Source organism: Anarrhichthys ocellatus, unplaced genomic scaffold, assembly GCF_004355925.1.
Source record: "Anarrhichthys ocellatus isolate YVR2014 unplaced genomic scaffold, GSC_Weel_1.0 scaffold2, whole genome shotgun sequence".
In the NCBI taxonomy this organism is placed as follows: domain Eukaryota; kingdom Metazoa; phylum Chordata; class Actinopteri; order Perciformes; family Anarhichadidae; genus Anarrhichthys; species Anarrhichthys ocellatus.
Window position 1 is genome coordinate 13097448 of NW_022280032.1, and position 20365 is coordinate 13117812.

At 45.6% G+C, this 20365-nt stretch overlaps 1 protein-coding gene across 1 annotated transcript in view; it reads right to left on the reverse strand.

The window, feature by feature from the left end:
* Positions 1-20365, reverse strand: part of wwox (WW domain containing oxidoreductase) — a 114468-nt gene that overhangs the window by 65480 nt on the left and 28623 nt on the right. The window contains exons 6-8 of the mRNA XM_031860503.1: positions 15554-15642; positions 11333-11518; positions 6842-7106 (exon numbers count right to left, since the gene is read on the reverse strand). Of these exons, the coding sequence (XP_031716363.1) occupies positions 6842-7106; positions 11333-11518; positions 15554-15642 (540 nt within the window). The remainder of the gene's footprint in view (positions 1-6841; positions 7107-11332; positions 11519-15553; positions 15643-20365) is intronic.

Consider the following 20365-nt stretch of genomic DNA (forward strand, 5'->3'; position numbering starts at 1 on the left):
GTTATCTGGATGTGTGTTTTGTGACTATGAGCGCGCGTGTGTGTGTGTGTGTGTGTGTGTGTGAGTGTATGTGTGTGTGTGAGAGATAGGGGCCTCTCCATCTTTGAAATGAATTAGCGCGTGGTGCCTTATTGAGTGAGGTGCAGTGTTTAAGTGAAACTGATGAGAGATGTGTGAGCAGCGAGGACTGGGCTATAAGTATGTGGCTGGGGTCACAGGTTAATCCCTATTGATTTACTCCACAGTCTGCATACAGCCACACAGGAAGACAAGGAAGGAGAGGCCTGCGTTAGCGCCTTTCACAGAGCACAAACGCAGGATAGAAATCACGGCTCACACACTCTCGCTTACCCGATGCTAAGTAGGGTAAGGACAAGAAAACGAAGTATCATCTCATCTAAATAGGTAGTTAAACACCTTCTACTGAGAAAGATTGCAGACCACGGCCTCCTGAAGATCAATGAGAGATATGATCAGCGGCCTCGTTTACACGTGATTACACGATCAGGAACACTTGTCCTCATTTCAAACTAAATATAAAGAGGTCCGTGTGTTCTTTTTCTGTTGTTTATGTAGACTGTGTTGAACATGAACATGGGGCCATATCTGTCATTGTCAGATTTAAATGCTACCTTCAGACTGTGAAATCGCAGCGACACCCAAAACGCATCAGACACCACAGTGTATTGGATGACAAATCCAAACAATATCCGGACCCAGCTGTATTTATAAACAAGCTCCTCACAGTCCCACCCCAGAGGCGGAAAGGTGAAATATTACATTAATATGAACAACTATTAATAATAAGCCCCCACCCTTTACCCCATCACTTCTTCTCTCTCCGTCTCTATCTCCCTTCTCCTCTCTCTCCCTGCCTCTAATCCTATCATGCGGGCAATAAGTGTATGCACCATGAGCACATTTAATTTTTGCGGTTGGTTTTCAGCGAGCCCAGAGGTGAGCCTTAATAAGGATCAATGGCACTTTATCTGGGACAGCACCCACTTCACAGCATGCAAATTACACAGCAACCCTTAAAAAAAGAAATGGATTTAATTAAAAAATGTAGAACCACGGGCTCTGGAAATTCAATTAAAGGATTTATGCAAAGGTTGGCTAGCTTTTTGTGTTGCAGTTCCTGCTTATATAATGAGCTTTTCATATTAAAAATCAATAGGTAATCTGGGCTAGGGGATCGGCTGCTTATGTACATTTTTGAAATCAATTTGAAAAATAGTCCATCAGCTCCATGTCACAACAAAGAGGGGAGGGAGTGGTGTGTGTGTGTGTGTGTGTGTGTGTCGAGGTGGGGGGTCACAGGAGAAAAAGCTCTGAAGCTCTAAAGGTAAGAGAGATGGAGGGCGAAGGAAGCAACGTGGAAGAGTAGAGGGTAAGTGAGTAAGGATGTCTCTCTGGCCAGGTCAGTTTCTGGCTCTTTGGCCTCTTCTGATCCCTTATATTGGAGAGAGAGTCCCTTGGCATTGAGGGTCTTGCTGGCTCTGACCTGTGGCTCTGGGGTAATTTAGCCCAGCCTCAGCCCAGCCTCAGCCCAGACTCAGACAGCCCGGGCTGGGGAGATGTCCTAATGGCCTCCCTGAGGTGTCTGGAGCTGGAGGAGCTGGGAGGATGTGGTTGAGGCTTTAAGTAATGTGTCTTCACAAACAAAACTGTCAAATTCCGTCACAGAAAGACATCTTATAAAGAGGTGAAACTAATGTGCACTGTGCAAAAAACTATTTCAACATTAAGCAGCTAGGCAGGATTACATTTTTCAGAAGTTTGAAGTTTTGAAAAATGACTTTCTTCAACTTCTTGGGCTTTCAACGCGGATATTGTTCCTACCTCCTTCACACTCATGTTGTATAACTGTACGCAGGCAGGAGGGGTGAATGACTGACTGCATACAGTAGCAGACTGTCAGCATTTGATTGGTTCTTTATTGATCCAGACACGCTCTCCATCACATCAACTCATCCACAATAAACCATTTACACAGTTTCCCTGTGCAATGGACCACATAACCAGGCCTCAGGCCATCTCTGTTCACCCACTGTGTGCGCGTGTGTGTGTGTGTGTGTGTGTGTGTCTGAGCATGTGTGTGTGTGTGTGTGTGTGTTTTCTTTAATGAAATGGTATCTCCGTGGACAATAATCCCAGTAACAGGATTGGGCAGGAACACACATGTCAATACAGCCGAATGGGATCGTATGCTTTTATCCATCCCCACACCAACACGTCTTTCTCTCTTCCACCATGTCTCTCTCTCTCCCCCTCTATGCCTCTCTCCCTCCCATACAGTGCAGCAGCACAGCAGGGAATGTCTGGCTTGGAATATCACGTTCATTATATCTAGCTCCTCAAATATCTTCAAAAACATGGCCTCTAAAAGGAAATCGGTGCATCATCAGAGAGGTCCACTCAGAGTATGTGAAGCTCATACCAATTGGCATAATTTGTAATATTCTCTCTACACCACTGAGGAGAAACCTACACAGCGTCTCCAGTCAGGCTGGAGCTGACCCCCCTCCTGTGTAGCTCCTAATCATCCAAGAGGACTCTATTACAAGGACCTGGCAGCTCATCTAACCCCACAGAGGGGAAGGGGGGGGGGGAGATTGGGACCTCTGCTCCTCTTTCTTTCCACATGGTTGAGCACCACACACACACACAACATCGGAGCACACATACACACTCGGGTTGCCTGGGTGTGCAGCAGAGCCAAAGCGTCTGTGTGCTACACTAGATCACTAGACTAAGAGCACCTGACCTTATGTCTGTCTGCAAGAGAGAAGCTGATAAAGAACACTGAAGTAAAAGTGTCTGCTGTGCTCGCGTACACCACAACCTCGCTGTGCGTCTGTTATATGCTAATGCTGACGTCTTCGTTGCAGGACCTGTCTCTGGGGTTAACCCCCGAGGTGCAGGAGAGAGCTCCTGGACACAGTAGGCAAGGCTCAGCCGAGGACGCACCGGCGGTCCCACTACTCCTGACTGAACAACCGCTGCTCTAATACAGTCCTGACTGCTGGTGCCTGGTCAAAAGTTCAGCCTGTGCATATGTAAAAAGGTGGCCTGGTGCCCGAGGCAGGATCCTGGGTGAAATAATCATGCTAAAAACGCTAAGAAGCATGGGACTAGGCGAGAGCGCTGATGAAACCGGCCCCTCGGGGAACTAAGATGCCTGATTGGACCAGCGCAGCCTCTTAGGCCCGTGCCCACAAAATCTCCCTCCCCTCTTTTCTATCCATTATAGTGGATGATGAGATACTGGAGCCCCCTGCCCACACTGATCTCCATTCAGCTCAAGCACTGTCTTGTGCCTATAGTTAAAGTATAGATTAGATGAGTATAGGCGGAGCACAGCTGCTCAGAGCCGGAGGGTACGCTGATCTTGAGGGAGCAATCAGTCAGTCAACAAAATGTCACAGGGTCAGCGTTACAGCGCGACAAGACGGTGACAACTTCACAAAGGTTACAGCCCAACTAATAACTGCAACAGTCACTGGAATTCATTCTGTGCTGTACGGATCAAAACCACAAGCCGAACACACATTTAAAGCGTACTGTCTAATAACTTTTACAGCATACGTTCATAGTCAAAGGCCCAAAATCCTATCCGGAAATCCTATCCGAGATCAAATAAATCAAGCTAAATCTATGTCAATCAAGGGTTGAGCATTAAACAGAACTGTGATAACGGCACACACACACACACACACATATACACTGTAAATCTGGGCACATACACATGCAGCACACACCACTGCAGGCCAGATCAGTCGACGCTGATAATCACACCAAAGGACACAGGCGAAACTCCCACTCTAAACACGCTGAATTAAAGAAACAGGAGTTACAGGCCTGGTCGCTCAATCTCTGATAAGTAGATCAAGGCACGGGGAGGGGAACATGATGTTAGTGAGAGATAGTTTGGCTGATTAAAATGTCATGGCTCTTTATAGATGCCTTTCTCAACTCAGCAAAATAGAATCAGCTCTGTACATCAATAGCAGAGTGGGCTGTGCTCGCTGCTAATAGAGAAGTTTCTTTCCCTTAAGTAGAATCCACAACGCAAAGGATGCAAAGTTGAGGAAGTCAAAATACATTTTGGTATAAAAAAAACGCGAACAAAACGCAGAAGCAGAAAGATAAAAGTTAAGGGTAAAAGTGAAGAGCTGATAAAATTAGAGAGCATGAAGCACAGTTAATGTGGGAGGAAGGCACGGACATGATTGCATGACCAAATGTGGAGCTTATGGCCTGACATGACATCTCCTCTCCTTCACTGCAACAATCAAATTAAAGATTTAGGACCACATGTGGCTCCAGGTGTTTCAGTAGTCTCCATATTGTGAATTTGTGTGTGTGCTTGTCCATGTGTGTGTGTTTCTTCTCGTGTAGGGCAACTGTATATATCACTCCACCTGTGCTCCTATAAATCAAACCTGTGTTTTAAATGAGAGGCTGGTTATTTGCGCAAGAACACACACGGGGGGCTTTGTGATTGTTTTTTGGAGTCGACATTCTGCTTATGTTTGCATCCCAGAACAATCTCCATGGATCCCGCAAGCGTACGCAAGCAATTAAAGCGATACCATCTTCATATCCCTGCAACCAATAACTGAAATAATATCACTGTTTTATTAAGCCCTTAATGTGGGGGCAGAAGGAGTGAGGAGTGGGGTTTTAAAGACGATACACTTTCAGGGGCCTTATCAAGCCCAGATTTAAATAAGAGCAAATGCTCAGCTTAAGGGTGTGCCTCTGTATCTGTATCTGTGTGTGTCTGTGTGTGGCCTTTATCAGACATGAGTTTTAGCTAATCGCTGTGTCAGCACACCAGAATTTAATTACTAGCTCTACCTTTGTCCTTTAATATTTACTAACATCCACACTACGTTTAATTAACCACGTGTAGAAAAGCGACAGCCCCGTTCTGGACTAGAAACCGCTCCGCTAATTGCATCTGTGCGCTCGCATCCAAAAAACGTTACACACCCTTCTTCTCTTAGACACACAAAACACACACAAAAGTGTCATCCACTTTAGGGTACACTTTCAGATCTGATTAAAAAGACGGTTTAACAAATGTTGGTCTGGTCTAAAAATGACACAGTCCAGAGGTTTGACGATTGAAACAAGACGGCGAGCGATGAAAAAGAGCTAAGACAAATGTAACAGAAGGTAAAGAGGGAAGGGGGGGGGGGTGTTTTGTGATAGAAATAGTCAATTGAGGAAATGTTCAGCTTGGCATTTTGCGAAAAAAGGTGCTGAGGAGCAGTTCCTCTCATCTCTCATCCTGTGTCAGAAATAGGGGAGACAAATGACGGCCCGAGGCCTTGTGTCTGTCAAACATGATGGATCAGAATAACGCTTCACTAAAACTCCAACACGCTGCCTTCCAACGCATCACACCTTCCCTTCAGTGCAAACACTAAATTGATAAAGTACGAAGAGTAGCTAATGGAAAGATGTAATAGTCAAACTAAAGCATATATTAGGAGGCCGTGGAGCTTAAAGGGTAGAGAGCTGCTATCAATTGAAAAGTCTTACAGAGCAGAGGACACAATATAGACTAAGATCAATCATAGTGTTGGAATTTTATCGTTCATATTCAAGGTGTGTGAGGACGTTAACCTCAGGCACCTAACATCACCTTATAAGTGCACATATGGGCTGAGGACACTTTCACGTAGTCATTTAGTGGACACCCACAGCAGATCCAACCTCACACGATCACAAAAGCTGCCACTCTGAGCTGCACTGTAGAGAAACTTTAGCAGTGCGTTTTTATACCTTATGATCCAATCGGATGCCATTGACAGCCATAGGTGAGCCCAACCACACATTCATGATGCGGCTGTACCTCCTGCACCATCTTGAGACCCCTTTGCACCCCTTAACTGGGACCAGTTTGCCAAAGGGAGACCCGACCAGGAGCCGTTAGCTCCCAGGGGTCGTGCTAACTCCCGCCACCATCACGCTAGAGAGTCAATTCTCCGAGGGGGGGGGGGGGGAGATCTGGTTTTATTGTTCAAAACTAAACTTAAACAGATAAGAAATAACACAGGTCCCTCTGGCACAGCACCTGGCCTCCTCTCTTTGCATCTCTCACAAGCAGCCCGCGAGGACATTACGTCTTTACTGTAGTATTTGAGTCCGCCTGCTAATGTGACTCAGAACTCAAGATAATGCACCTGAAAATATCTGCTAATATGCTCTCCTGATGGGGATGAGATAAATGCTAAAACATATTTGACAGAGAGCTTATTATCTTAGTGCTCTAGAGTACATGACTGCATAGGAGGAGAGACTTGAGTTTGTGCAGTGCATTTACTGTAACCTGATAGTGGCGGTACACAGGATCTGGAATATCGCCTACCCTTGTGAGAGGATAGGGGAACTGCCTCTCAGAGTTAAATAAACAGTGACAGGAGGAAGAGGAAAACAAACAGCAGACTATCTCTCTATCTGTGAAACCCAGACTCTCTCCGTGAGCCCTCAGCACTCAGCAGATCAACCCCTCTCCATCCTTTTCCTCTCCTCTCTCCCAGGAACGTGCCAAGACAAATATATAGGCTGAGTAAAGGACACATCGGAGCCGGAACACGACGACAGTAATGCAGCGTGTCGAATTCACCGGCTTGCTTTCCATGTAGAACATTATAACTAGCAACAGAGCAACGCAAAGTTACCAAATATCAACCAATGCATTCTGGTGGTTATCAACATCTGTCGGTATGGAGAAAATCCATACCGGTCGTATGGTCGTGTCAGGTCGTGTAACCGTTTTATGCAGTCACAAGGTTATATAACACTTCAAACTGGTTTTGTCCCTTACCATGGACTTGGTGAACGGTCTGGCCAGAGAGAAGAGGAAGGTCATCAGCCACCAGCTCCGGTGAATGGAGGTGTACATCATGTTCCCAGGATGCACCGCGTTGGAGGTGACGCCGTGAGGTGAGAGGCGGCGGTGGAGCTCGTTGCTGAAGAGGACGTTACAGAGTTTGGCTCGATTGTAAGCCACCATCGACCAGTACTCCTTCTTTTGGGGTGACAGCAGGGCCAAGTCCACTTTGGCACATGAGTCTAACAGGTCTGTGAACCTGAAACATAGTCCAGATCAAGAGTAGTTAGAGAGAGAGTGTGTGTGTGTGTGTGTGTGTGTGTGTGTGTGTGTGTGTGTGTGTGTAGGCTTTCTACTTGACAGATGTGTGGTGCAGGCTGCATACAAATCAAAGACGTGACATGATGTTCTTTAATTGCCTGCGACAGAGCTGTTAAACTCCAGATGTTTGACAAGGCCCCTTAAACATTACACCACTCGTTGTGTTATTATGCAGTCACGCAATAACATCACAATACACGGGCGCAAAAACTGCACTCCCTGTGTGTGGTGTGTGTTCGTGTATGTGTGGGAGAAAGAGACATGGGCTCCAAACCGGTGGAACACATCCTACATATTAATCCAGTCATTAGAAAACAACCAATCAAAATGTCACCTGGTTTCCTTGTTGTGATTTTACAAGCTTGCTGCCTCTTGTTTACTGTCGCCTTCCGCAACATCCTTGCTTGGCTAAATTACAACATCTGCAGGCTTTTCATTTCATGTGCTGCAACTTCATAACTACTTTAGCAAGTAGAGGTTGATAAATCTTGCTTGAGCACCAAATCCCTTTTTTTTTTATTCCACCAAAATGTGTTCACATGTTACACTGAAGTTGTGCCTGGTTACACCTGGATGTGGTTTTACAGTGAAACTGTAATCAATGAATTACCTTGCCAGATGCTTCACACAAAACTAAAAAAAATAGAGATTTTGGTTTGCTAAAATATCTCGTATGGAGCCAGAGATGCACATTAGATCTCTCAGAGGTAATTTCATGAAGGATATCATCACCCCTTGTTGGACCAGATCAGATGCCGCACTAGGGCAAAGTAAACCTGTACTGGGCCAATTCCACAGTAAGCCCCTGTGGTGGAAACTGATAAAGTGTCCAGCCATTCCCTGTGTGTCCATCTCTCCCACCCCTGTCCCTTATAGGTCAATGCTTTACCAGCAGACAAGGGGCTTAGGGAATACAATATGCTGCCAGGTCAGGGGTCACACGCCGCTTGTGAGGGGAAGCTAAGTGAATAAGCAGGAAATCAGCGGAAACTGAAAATAACACAAACAAAAAAGCGAGAAACTTCAATAGATGTAATATAGGTCTGGAATGAGGTGGACAGAATGGAAGATGTAATATGAGATATTGTCTATTTTCGCTCCTTCTTCCCCTCCCTCTAGTCCGTGTCAGTGTGTAACTGACTCTCTCTAGTCCAGGCCTAAGCCCTCTTTGAAGGGGTTAAAGCCACTGCTGCTTGTGGAGGAGAGGAGGAAAGGTGAGTGTGTGTGTGTTGGGGAGGCAGAGAAGGAGAGCGAGAGAGCGAGCTGCAGGGCAAAGAGTGGGGAGAATACCTGACCATTCTTGGCCTTTCACTGTGTTTAAATCGTTCACAGTTTCAATAGCAGGCCTGACAGTTTTCACACCACCGAAACTTGTGTGACCTCACTGTTCTCACGGTGTAGGCAAGTCTTGCATCAATCAAATGCTGTCAATACTCCCTCCATGACATGCTTTCTCTCAATAAGCGTTTCCTACTCTCTCTCTTCCTCTTCCTTTTCCTACAGCCTGTAACAGCCTGTGACCCCAAGTGAATCTGAGTGTCAAGTCGTCCCCTCCGCTGCTCCTGTCCTCTCATGCATGGCAGTCTGTATAACATAACTCATACGAGGGCCCCTGTAATAGTGCCGCTGTTTGATCTGCTAGAATAACTCTGCGTATGTTCTCCTTGTCTCAGGTCACTCTGCCGAGCTCCGATCAATCACTCTGCTTGGCCGTCTGACTGACTGGAGACTGGATCAATGTCGCACGCACACGCACACACACACACACACACACACGCACGCACACACACTCACTCACTCACTCACTCACTCACTGACTCTGAAGCACATGGCTCAGGGCTTGGGCTCACAGATCACTGCAAGACATCATGCCTGACTACTGTATGACAGGAAAAACAGAAGCCTATGGAGTGGAGTTGACAAAAAGATAAGACTTGAAAAATAAAAGACGGGAGAAAGGGGCTGAGTCAGGGGGTCAGACAGAACGGAGCAGATACTTGATCAAAGTTAATTTTAGCTGATAAGTCCATCCATCATGTTGATGATACGTTTAATTCATAGTGACGGCATGTGGAGGGAAATTAGTTTTCAGTGAGTGAGGCTGTCATGTTTGACAATGTGCATTAAGTCTGAGCTATCAGTTTGTCACCAAAACTCGCCAATGTAGCAGCTATAACTGCATGACTGGAGTTGAAGAGTTGTTGACTTAAATATGGTTTAACACTGTATGCTGGGAATACAGAGGGGGGGGGGAGACTTTGTGGTGCTCACGTTTAACTACATTTCCAACCCTAACCCTGCCAGGGGGGTTCATTTCCATTATGGCAACCTGTTATCACATCAGCTTTTTACTGTCAAGTAAATCAGTACTAATATGAAAGTACATTTTCATGAAAACTGAAGCTAGCAGAAGAGAGTGGTACTGTAATCAGTAAAGCAGTGTTTACTATGTTGATTAGCAATAATCACAAATTACAGATTTGACTGGAAAGCATGGGAGTGTCATTGTGCTTAGTCCAGTTCATGTCTGTCTATGGTTTCCAGTGAGAGCTTATCTTAAAGAAAGGGAGATATAGGGAAATCAAAGACACCATTGCAAGTGGTGAGGGTTTAATACGTTATACTCAGTGGTGGGCCGGTGTTCGGTGTTTGTTTACTGGTCGGTGTTCGGTGTTTGTTTACTGGTCGGTGTTCGGTGTTTGTTTACTGGTCGGTGTTCGGCGTTTGCCGGCCGGTGTTCGTTCTTCATTGTGTTAATTACATTGATTCTGACTTGTCCGTTAAAGAGGAAGCATCCCCCGTCATCGCGGGGTTATTTCGGACATTTGATTCTCTGTTTGAATCAGGAGGGAACAGCTAACTGCTGCTGTTTCCCAAGCTCCCTGAACACACGCGGGGCCTCAGCTGTTTTTTGTTATTGTTCCGGGTTCAAAAGGTCACACATCCCGTTGTCTGTTACGTGAGCGCAGTCCACCGAAAACATTATATTTCCCACAATTTAAGCTTCCGCATTTTCCAAATGCACTAGTATTATTCAAACGTATTGTTCGGTTCGTAAGCCTCGTACCAAACGGTTTAATACGAATACGTGTATTATTACACCAATAGAAACAACCGTAGCTCAGTAGGACAGCACAGAAGGACCAGGTATAAAATGCATGGCCCGCCACTGGTTATACTTAATAGCCTGGCCTATATATTGTTTCCTTTACAAATGTTTATCAATCAGTTACGATCATCAGTAAAAAAAATCCTAAAATCTTAAGAAAGACACCTACGATTATCTATTCTGAGACGGGTTAAAAACAAGATTGACTCAAAATGTAATTTTGAGGAAGCCAGATACAATGTGACACAAGGATTAGAAAATTACAGCTTGGAATTTGTCTGGCATTCTTGTATTTTCATCCATGTTGCATAAGACCATTGCATGAGTTAGAGGTTCCCCGTGGAGTCTTTTTTTTCCCCTCTTAAAGCGCTTTGGAGCAGTTTTTTTTTAATGGGGAACAGGTGTGTGTCTGTCCCCTAAACTCATTCTGCACCGTCCGCTGCAGAATTATGAGCGCCGCTGCTAAAATTTCACACGACCATTAACATCCGCTGTGCTTCTCCGAGTGTGGGGCTCAGCCTCTTCACACACAATGGTGCAACTGCTGGCATTTACTCCTGGTGTTCCTCGCCACTGTTTCAAAGAAGGAAATGATGGGAGTAACAGGCGAACCAGCTATAAAAATGACGAATTTCCTTTTGAAATAAAAGAAATGCTGTGCGAGGATCTAATTTATGCCAATGTGAAGAGTGGTTCGTGTGGATTTTAAAAAACAACTGATAAATGGTTGGAAAGTTGACTCATAAATATCAAAAGAAACTTTAAAGTGTTAAATTTAAGGACACAATCTGGTGTGGTGGTAGGTGGAAGTGCCACTGGTGTGTTCTCGTACGTGCACACATGGACGCACATGTGCACGTGGATGACACTGTGGTTTTCACACTATTCCAACCACGATAAGAATTATATTATAAAAAAATGCACATGTAATGCTTATTATATATTAAAATAGACAAAGACTCTGGTTCTCATTTTAACTGTCTTCTTTTGAGAACATGTTGATGCACTAATACATTGTCAACCTTTTTTTTACATGACTAGTTTACCGTCTTTACCTGTGGGACTCAGAAGATACCACCACAACACGGGCGGGGGCCGAGCAGCGCAGCACGTCCTCTAAGCACTGGACGAGCAGGAAGTGACCTAGATGGCAGCTCTGGAAGGTGGACTCCAGGCCGTCCTCCGTCAAGCTCCAGGGCTGAGTGCACACTGCTGCATTACACACCAGAATGTGAAGGGGCCTATGGGGGGGAAGGCAGAAAATGAAATTGATCATAAGTGAAAACAAAGAAGACACAGCAGCATAAAAGCAGGATTTTTATACCATCTTAGGCTAAAGAAGAGGTAAGGAGAGACAGGTAGAATAAATAAAAAAAAGAAGATGGAACAGTGAGAAGTGAAGGCAGAGAAAGGAAACAGGGTGTCTTATTCCACAGTGTGTGAGACTTTAGAGGTCTACAGAGACAGAGCTTCAGTAACGCTGATATGATACAGAGGTTTCCAGTGCTCCTCCCCATGGCTCGACAGGTACTGTAGATACTGAATACAGCTGGCTGGAATCCAAGAGCAACAACACATTGAAGAGCAATCTTAAACCGTTTCAACACACAAGGGTGGTGGAAGTAATGGGTGTTGATACCGGCTCTGTGTAACTACTCGGAGTAACCAAACCCACCAACACATCGACTTAGAGAGGCTGAGCCGAAGAGAGCCGATCAAAAGGAAACACACACACACACACACACACACACAAGTCATGATGTTAAAAACAACTGACTTAATTCAGGGGCCGATAAAAATTAAAAAAACAGACACGCAACGCATTCCCATTCTTGCAGACTTCGTGTGGGCGAGTGAGTAACACTCCCTGCTCGCGTGCCAGTAAATGGAGATTGCTGGATTGGTCAGGGCAGCGAGAGATCCTTGTCGGTGACAGCGTCGCTCCAGCGAGCTCGAAACCACAGTAACACAGCCGAACAATCCAAACACACCCCACCAATTTTTAATTTCTTCCATTAGAATTAATTATGAGGCCGAAGGCAATTTGTGTACCCTGTGTTTAAGACTGCCTACTGGATTAATTAAAAACTGGATGCTGGAAAATTAATGTGTGAATTGTTATGCCTTGCTATAATGAGCCATCCCATGCTATTACATAGGAGTGTACTGTACGATCACCTTCAGGCCTCCGAACACACACACAAAGGTTCATTAAAGAGCACAAACCTAGTCACAAGTCAACTTGGAGAATGCCGACCACAGCACATTATCAACAGAGCACACATGAGCAGCGAGATATTGAAATTTTTCACTCACAACACAAAAAAGAAAAAGGTGAGGATGTCTAACTTAATGGCTTGGTAGGAAAAAAGAAAATGTAAATAAATGACCTTCACTTAAACCTGATGAAACAAGATAGAAGAGTAAAGCACCACAGTTGCTGTGATGTCAAGTTCTGCTCTCAGACAAACAAAAGACGTTGGTTGTTTTTGGCCCAGTGATCCCCTGTCTAATAGAGTGTGAAGTACAGTAACATTGTGCTGTACAAGGCAAAGCTCTTGGGTCTGTTAGCAATCTACAATAACACCACAGGTATGAACTCTTGACCTAACTTTTCAACCTTTCACCGTAGTCGTCGTTTTAAACCGGTCCTTTTGTCAGTTACACCTCTTCATATTTACATCTGGTTCGTGCAGTTTGTGTGACCTTACACTACAAAAGAGCCGCGGTATGTCACTCAAAGTATATCACAAATTTATGATCAAAAACTCCAATAACCAACTTTTCTCTGGCCAGTAGAGCGATTTCCCCCACGCAGCTCAGATGGGCCTCTGGTGAGTCTGTTTGTAATGTAAAAGGCCTGTTAATTCAACTGCCCACCAGTTAGTCCCTCTCTCATAAGCGCAGGTCTAATGAATGTCTTTAATAGGCCTATTGCCGCATACCACAGTCCCTCTTTCCACATTAGGACCTCACACAACACTGTATGCACTGTGCAATCTCAGCGCTGGTCAAACGAGGGTGTTAACTACCAAACAGGGAGACATCAGTTTGTATATTTACTTTAAATAACCCCCCTGGGTATGACCCCTGACCTCCATTATAATGTGGGCCAGCAGGAAGAGATTGCCTGTGTGAGCTGGGCTCAGACTACTGGTCATTAACACTGCACTTTATTGGCTACAGGAAAAGCGGCACTGGCAACAAACATATGGATATGTGTACACCTCTCATCCTGATCCATATTCAAACTCACACACACACCAGAAGTGCATCCCCTGAAAGTGTGCAAAAACACACAACAATCTGACAGTGTTTCCGTCACGTGCATTTATACAGACACCCATTACATATGATGTGCTTGAAATTAGAACGGGATAAATGCAGTTAAAAATAAAATCACAGGTGAAAACAAATTGCATGTGTTAATTATGGGCCGTTCAGTAGAAATTGTGTTAGGGGCATTCTGTCAACGCTGTCCTCCATCAATTACATCCCAATGAAATTGCACTGCATTCAACAATATCAATATCCAGGTAATTTCATTTCAAAGGACAGGCAATTAAAGCAGAATCGGGGTCAATGGAACACAAAGCAGCGTGAAAGCCACTGACTAAAGCACTTAAAAGCAAGGGAGTGAGAAACGAGAGAAGGAAAAGAAAAAGACTCTGATTACATTTCACCTGTCAATGACACGCTGCAGGAGCATTATTGTGCGTGTGTGTATGAGTGTGTTTGTCTCTGCGTGTTTACAAAACGGTGTGTGTGTGCGTCCGCACGCAGAACTGTCTGAGCGTGTGTCCGTGCATGTATGCACATGTACGTGCATGTTGTGTGCGCTCGCGCGCTCCTGCGTGCGTTATGCCTGAAGACATACGTGCAGTAATAGAGTGGTGGTAGAGTCAGACAGCTGCCCAGTGCCATTCACAGCTCAGAGCTCCCAGCCTCCACTCTGCTCTGTTCGCCTTCTGATGAGAATTAATGTACTCTGACGTCCCCTGGGACTCCCCCACTCTTCCCCCCCCCAACAGCACAGCTAATGAAGAAATACAACCTTGCCAAAATACTGAGGTAGAGAGAGAGAGAAAGAGAGAGAGACACCGACAGAGAAAGACGGAGAGGCAACATGAGAGAGGGAGAAGGAGAGAGAGCCGGACGCAGATAAACAAATTGCAAAAAGGCATATGCAAAAAATAAATAAATCAGGTGAAGGGTTCTGGGGACAGTAGGCTTAAAGGGAGGTTAATATACTGCAGTGTGGATGGGAGGGATACGTATAAGAGATGGGAGGGACTTATAGGACACAGGGTGAGGGAAGCCACCGCGAGGTTTGGCTGTGACCGAAGACACGTGTCCTCGATGGCCATACCCTGCCCCAGGGCTGCTACGGGCAATGACTGCCCTGCCTCTCCCCAAGGGGCTCCCCTGACACCAACACACACACACACACACACACACACACACACACACACACACACACACACACACACACACACACACACACACTTGCGGGTGGATGAGCTGTATGGATGACAGAATACATGACCCCAAAATAGCAACTGAGCGACCGACCACGAGACGCAAGACACATGCGGTAAAAGCTGACCACCACAAAATTAGTGCCATGAAGTCTGGCAGTCTGTTTCCACCAATGTCAAGCAAATGGACACAAATACAGCCACTTACTCCTGGGACTATGTCCATATGGTGTCCATCAGTAACAGTTTGGTTGTCCTTACAGTATGGCGTATGTGGGAAGTAGTGGTGACAAATGCATTGGGCCTGAATGACAGACTAGTTTAGTCCTCATTGCTTTTTACTTATTTGTTTCCTTATTCCTGTGTTTCCCTCTTTATGAGTAAGTATAATGAAAAAGCAGCTTGAAAGTTGAAATGGAACTTACTTAAAGTTAGCTTTGAATAACTGAGAGACAGTGTCATGATTTGTTGGTTGGGCGTGCTGCCATACATTTGATTAAAGACCAGGAGACTCTCTCTTTCGATGGTCTTTTAGAATAAAAAAGGTTATTTTCAACTTAAATATTGGAGGGACCAGGCTAATTCTGCTTTCAGTCCAAACACACCATTGCAACATTCCATAGAGCAATTTTCAATTCTGTTCTGATGTTGCCTTCTGCACTAAGAGAAATAAGGTTATTTTAAAGGTTTAGGTCTACTCTCTTGTCTTACCAAAACTTAGGTAAATAATCTAAAGAATATCAGAAAATATTAGAGAAAGATCCAGCTTAGAAAATGAACAGTTTGGTTTATACTCACAGTTTCTTGGCCTTGTAAGAGTCCGTAAACTCCCTGACACTGCGGAGAGAGGCCAGGTCGCACATCATGGCTTCGACCCTTGCTTTGTGCTGTAGAGACAGGAAGCACAAACGCACAATTGTAATAACCAAAAGCAACAGAACAGCAACAGGGTCAGCACCGGCCAGTTTTTCTTTTACAAACTGCCACTGCTATCATCACTGTCAAGACATGAAAAAAAAAAAAAAGAATGATCATGAAGTCCAGGATCAAATGATAAAGCGGTGTTCTGTTGCACCCTGTTTGAAATGCATTTAAAGAGGTCTCCTCTGTAAAGACGAAGATGGAAGAATCTCCCCTGCTTGTGAACGGTAAACGCGTCTGTCGTCCTGGAAGAACAATTGGCTTCTCTGTTGCTCTTCCTGAAGTTTCTATCTTTTGCCGTGCTTTAAAGTTATCAAAATCAAAATGTAAAAGGATAAATGATGTTGTGAACAGACTGCAAAGACATTTAAAGCAAATTTGCTAATTCGTGAATTTATGATTTGGGGCTATAGAAATAAAATTATTGATACCAATACTATTACATTCATTCAAACTGGTAAAAAATATGTGAAAAGTGTTGACACGTAGTCACAATCCTGTCTAAAGACTCCCAAAGAACTCTACCCCACAGCTTTTGACTGCGTGTTCTCAGCACAGTGCGTGTGTGTGTGTGTGTGTGTGTGTGTGTGTGTGTGTGTGTGTGTGTGTGTGTGTGTGTCTCATCTTACACCATATGTTAGGAGACAGGGTGAGGATAGGAAAGGAGAAGAGAAAGATAAATGACTTAAGAAGTGAATGCATAGCTGCATTTACACACTGAGGAAGACGGGCTAAATATTCATCATCCTCTCCAACCCACTGTAGCGTTCTGCTGCGGGGCAAAGGCCTCAGCAGAGACGCATGCAGGCCTATAGGAGCATATCTCTTTACTAACAGCGTGCGTTCATGTTTATTTTTGTCCGTGATAAAGCACATCAACTTAGACCCTCCCCCCCCGTCTTCCACTTCTCTACGTCTTCATCAGCAGAGGCTCCCCTCAACTCACAACCGAGGTTCAATCTCCCTGCAACATATGAGCTCACGCGGGACCGCGGTGTACGAGTGCGTGCAGCGTGAACCAAGGTGGAGAGTGTTCTGTTCAGACTAACGGTCCATTAGACTCATCCCTCATGCTGGAAAGGGAAAGAGAGTGAGAGATTGCTCCCAGGGCTCCCAGCTGGGCTCTGGGTTCAGCAGCACCAGGTACTCCTGATGCTACATCTCCCCTTCGTCCTGCCCCGCCGTCCCCGAGGAACGCTGTCAGCTCACATTACATCCCGGAACAGCGTTCAGTGTTCCGCTCCCCATCCGCCGCCGCCGCCGCTGCTGCTGCTCCTCTGTCAGCCTATTCCCCTGATCTGAACTTCCGTCTGTGGGCGTCATATGGGAATGTCTTTCCTCCGCGTGTCTGTCTCCACAGAGCTAAGTGTACATGACACTCACAGCAAGGACGCTCCATGGAGCAGTGAGCACAAAGAAAACAAGAAAGGGTTAAGAGCGCCTTCTGATGGAAATGTGATTCTTCAGGCATTTTACAGACACCTTAACTGCCCCTGGGCGTATTTATGCATGCATACACAGGCGCACACACACACACACAACAAATTCAGTGTTGTGACTCAAGGGTAAAACCATGCTATCACACCATTATCTATGCCTGAATTATTCTCTTGATGCCACTCTATACCATTATATGGATGCTATTACAAAGCATTAAAGGGCTGATTATAGCTATTATAGATATGATTATAGGGTACCTGCTTATATGATCTGCACACAGCAGTAATCACAGGTGAGAGGAGACAACTGTCTCATTTAATGACTTGTATGTGCAGCATTTACACTCCTGGCCACTTTTACACAGTACACATACACAGAAATGCAGGTAAAGTGATAAAACGAGTTAGCTGCGAGAGAAACTTTCTGTCACCGAGTAGTCAAACAAGTGTAAGAGGAAGATGTGTGATATAACAAGAAAACTTTATGGTAAAAATGTGTGGAAAAAGTTGAATTGAACAGCAAGAAAAATTGAGATGGCACTTCCAAACAAGGTCAGGGAAGGCAGCAGTGTGGTAATTAACAGGTCAGTATAAGGCCTCCTCAACAGGGTAGCCCTCCATGAGTGTATGACCAGCAGAGAAGATGAGAGCAGGTGTCAGCTTGACGAACACATATCCCCTTCTCTGGAGACAGGGGGGGGGAGGAGAGATGGAGTAATGGGAGACCAGAGGGAGGATAGAGGGGGGGTTGAAGGGGGGGCCACTGGAGCAAATCCAGCAGGGAGAAGGTGAGCAGCCTGCCTGCCCATCTACCCTCCCCCTGCAGATTGAAGTCTTGCGAAGAAAATAAAGTTTATTGCCTGGAAAGAGGGGGGAAAAGCATGTAAAAAGCATTAAAGCGATGGAGGTGAACAATTAGACAGATGGCCAGGTTTTGGAAGGAGAAGAGGAAAAAAAAAAAAGGGTAGAAAAAGAAGGGAAGAACGCACGGACGCAATCGTTCAGGGTTTTTTATGAGGACCCTGACAACTCCTGGTCTCTTCAAGGGCGAAGGAAAAGTAAGAGGCAGCGAAGCCTCTCTGGTTAACTCCGGAGTAATCGCTGAGTGTGCAACACCACAGAGCTCGGCTTGGGGTGACAGAACCTACTGCCCCCAGCTACACACAACCTATCGAAACCTCCATCAAAATGCAAAAGGCTAATTATGAATGAAACATGCGTCTCGTGTAAATAAGCTTTACGGCTCGAAAACGGGGAAACTGCGGCGACTGTGTGTCCGTCTACGTGACCGTGCATTCCACAACAGAAAGCAGCAAGGTCACCACACCACGATGAAAATATGGGCGTCGGATCCCTCGGCCCTCCACTGTCAGACGTCTGTGACATGACAATGACCTCTGCGGCTTTCACCAGGAGGAGGTGCCGAAGGAAGGAGGGAACTAAGAGCAAGGATGGAGAGCAAAAGTGCTGCGTGAGTGGCGGAAGTTGGCCTCTGCAGAGGTTCTCCTCGTCTCTCCCGGTGTTTTCCACGTGTGTTGGGGAATGACATGTGGTCACTGCTGTGGAGACGGAGTGGGGGGGGGGGAGAGCCGTAATACAATTATAACTGGGGCCATCCAATCCAATAAAATGAAGAGGTATTAGAGCAGGGGGGCCCCATCCTGTTCAATAAGACACTGGACCACTCTACTAACTCTTAAAGCACACACATGTAGGCACACTCACATGCGCACGCACGCACACACACACACACAGGTACACACACTTCGCTGACCCCTTTAATAGCATAGCAGCCACCCCTAATGGACGCAAGCAAGTGGAACCGCCAAATAATACACTGTCTTAATGCACTAGGCTCAATCTCATCCCCCCCCTCTCCCCTTATCCTTCTCAGCCTTCCCTCACACACTCTAACCCCCGTTTCCCTCTTCACTTCACCACCTCAGCTCCCCTTATAGATCACCAATGCAGGGACAACACTTAAGAAATCAAAAGTACCCCCATATATACAAAACACTTACCCCGCAGCCCCCGGTTAACACCTCGGGCATGGAGAAGGATGGTGAAAGAGTCAGTGGGGAAGACAGAAAAGTGCACTACCTGGATAGGTCGATGCGGTTTCTATCGCTCCCTTTGAATACCTGGTATCAATAGAAAGCAACAGCAATGTTACATGACGGCATTTTCAACCGGCAGGTGCGGAGGTGAGGTGTTGTAATGGCGGTGAAAGTGAACGAGCAGGGAAGACACCGTGTGAAAAGGGCACCTTATAAAAGCAATTAGAGAAATGACTTTGAGCGCCTCTTCTTGCTCTGTAGATTAGAACAGGCCTCGGAGGGAGGACCACGGAGGAACTCAGATCTCTGTGACCTTGTCCGCGACACGCCACACTAAATTGGTCATCAGCTTTTAAGACTGTATTTTATCATAGATATATATTTTGAGCAAAAAGAAAAAGAGAAAAGGACTGAGGGGGGTGGGGGGCTGTGGAACGTGCTGGTCGTACATCATCCTGTCACAATTATGACGTTTGTTCATAAATACCAACCAATCTCCTCTCCACCTGGCTAAATCACATATGCGTTGTGCTTATGCACGCACCGTACACCAACAAAGCAGTATGGACACACACCACGTGCGGTGAACGCACATGCACACCGCAAATAAAGAAACAGACACATCTGGCTGGGCGCCCTACCACGGGTCTGAGGATTGACCTCCACACACAGACAAAGAGACCGAATACACATTCAGGAAACATGCATTCAAGCAGCCAACACGCTACGCTCCCCTCATCACAAACACACACAGACAAACAAACGCACGCGCACATAGACATCCACTTACTCACGGACACGCACACACACTGCAATTAATAAGGAGGCAGGTCTCTAGTGAGGAAGAGAAAGTGCCTGTTCAGCACATACAGTACAAGCAGAATATGCAATTTCCTCCAGTTAAGTCTGTATTAAATTGATTTCTTCTTTCTCTGACACGGACTGGGTTTTTCCCCCCTAATGAAAGCTGGATCATCTACAGGTTTTCCCTTTCCTGAAATCAAGTTACAAATCAAGCAACTGCAGGGGCCGATATGGGAAAGGTGAAGGAAGGACATGGGACAATTTTCCAGATGAGAAACATGGAGAATGAGGCACATACGTGCTGATACCTTTAACACAGACATCAGGGGCACCTCGCTCTCTCACACACACACACACACACACACACACACACACACACACACACACAC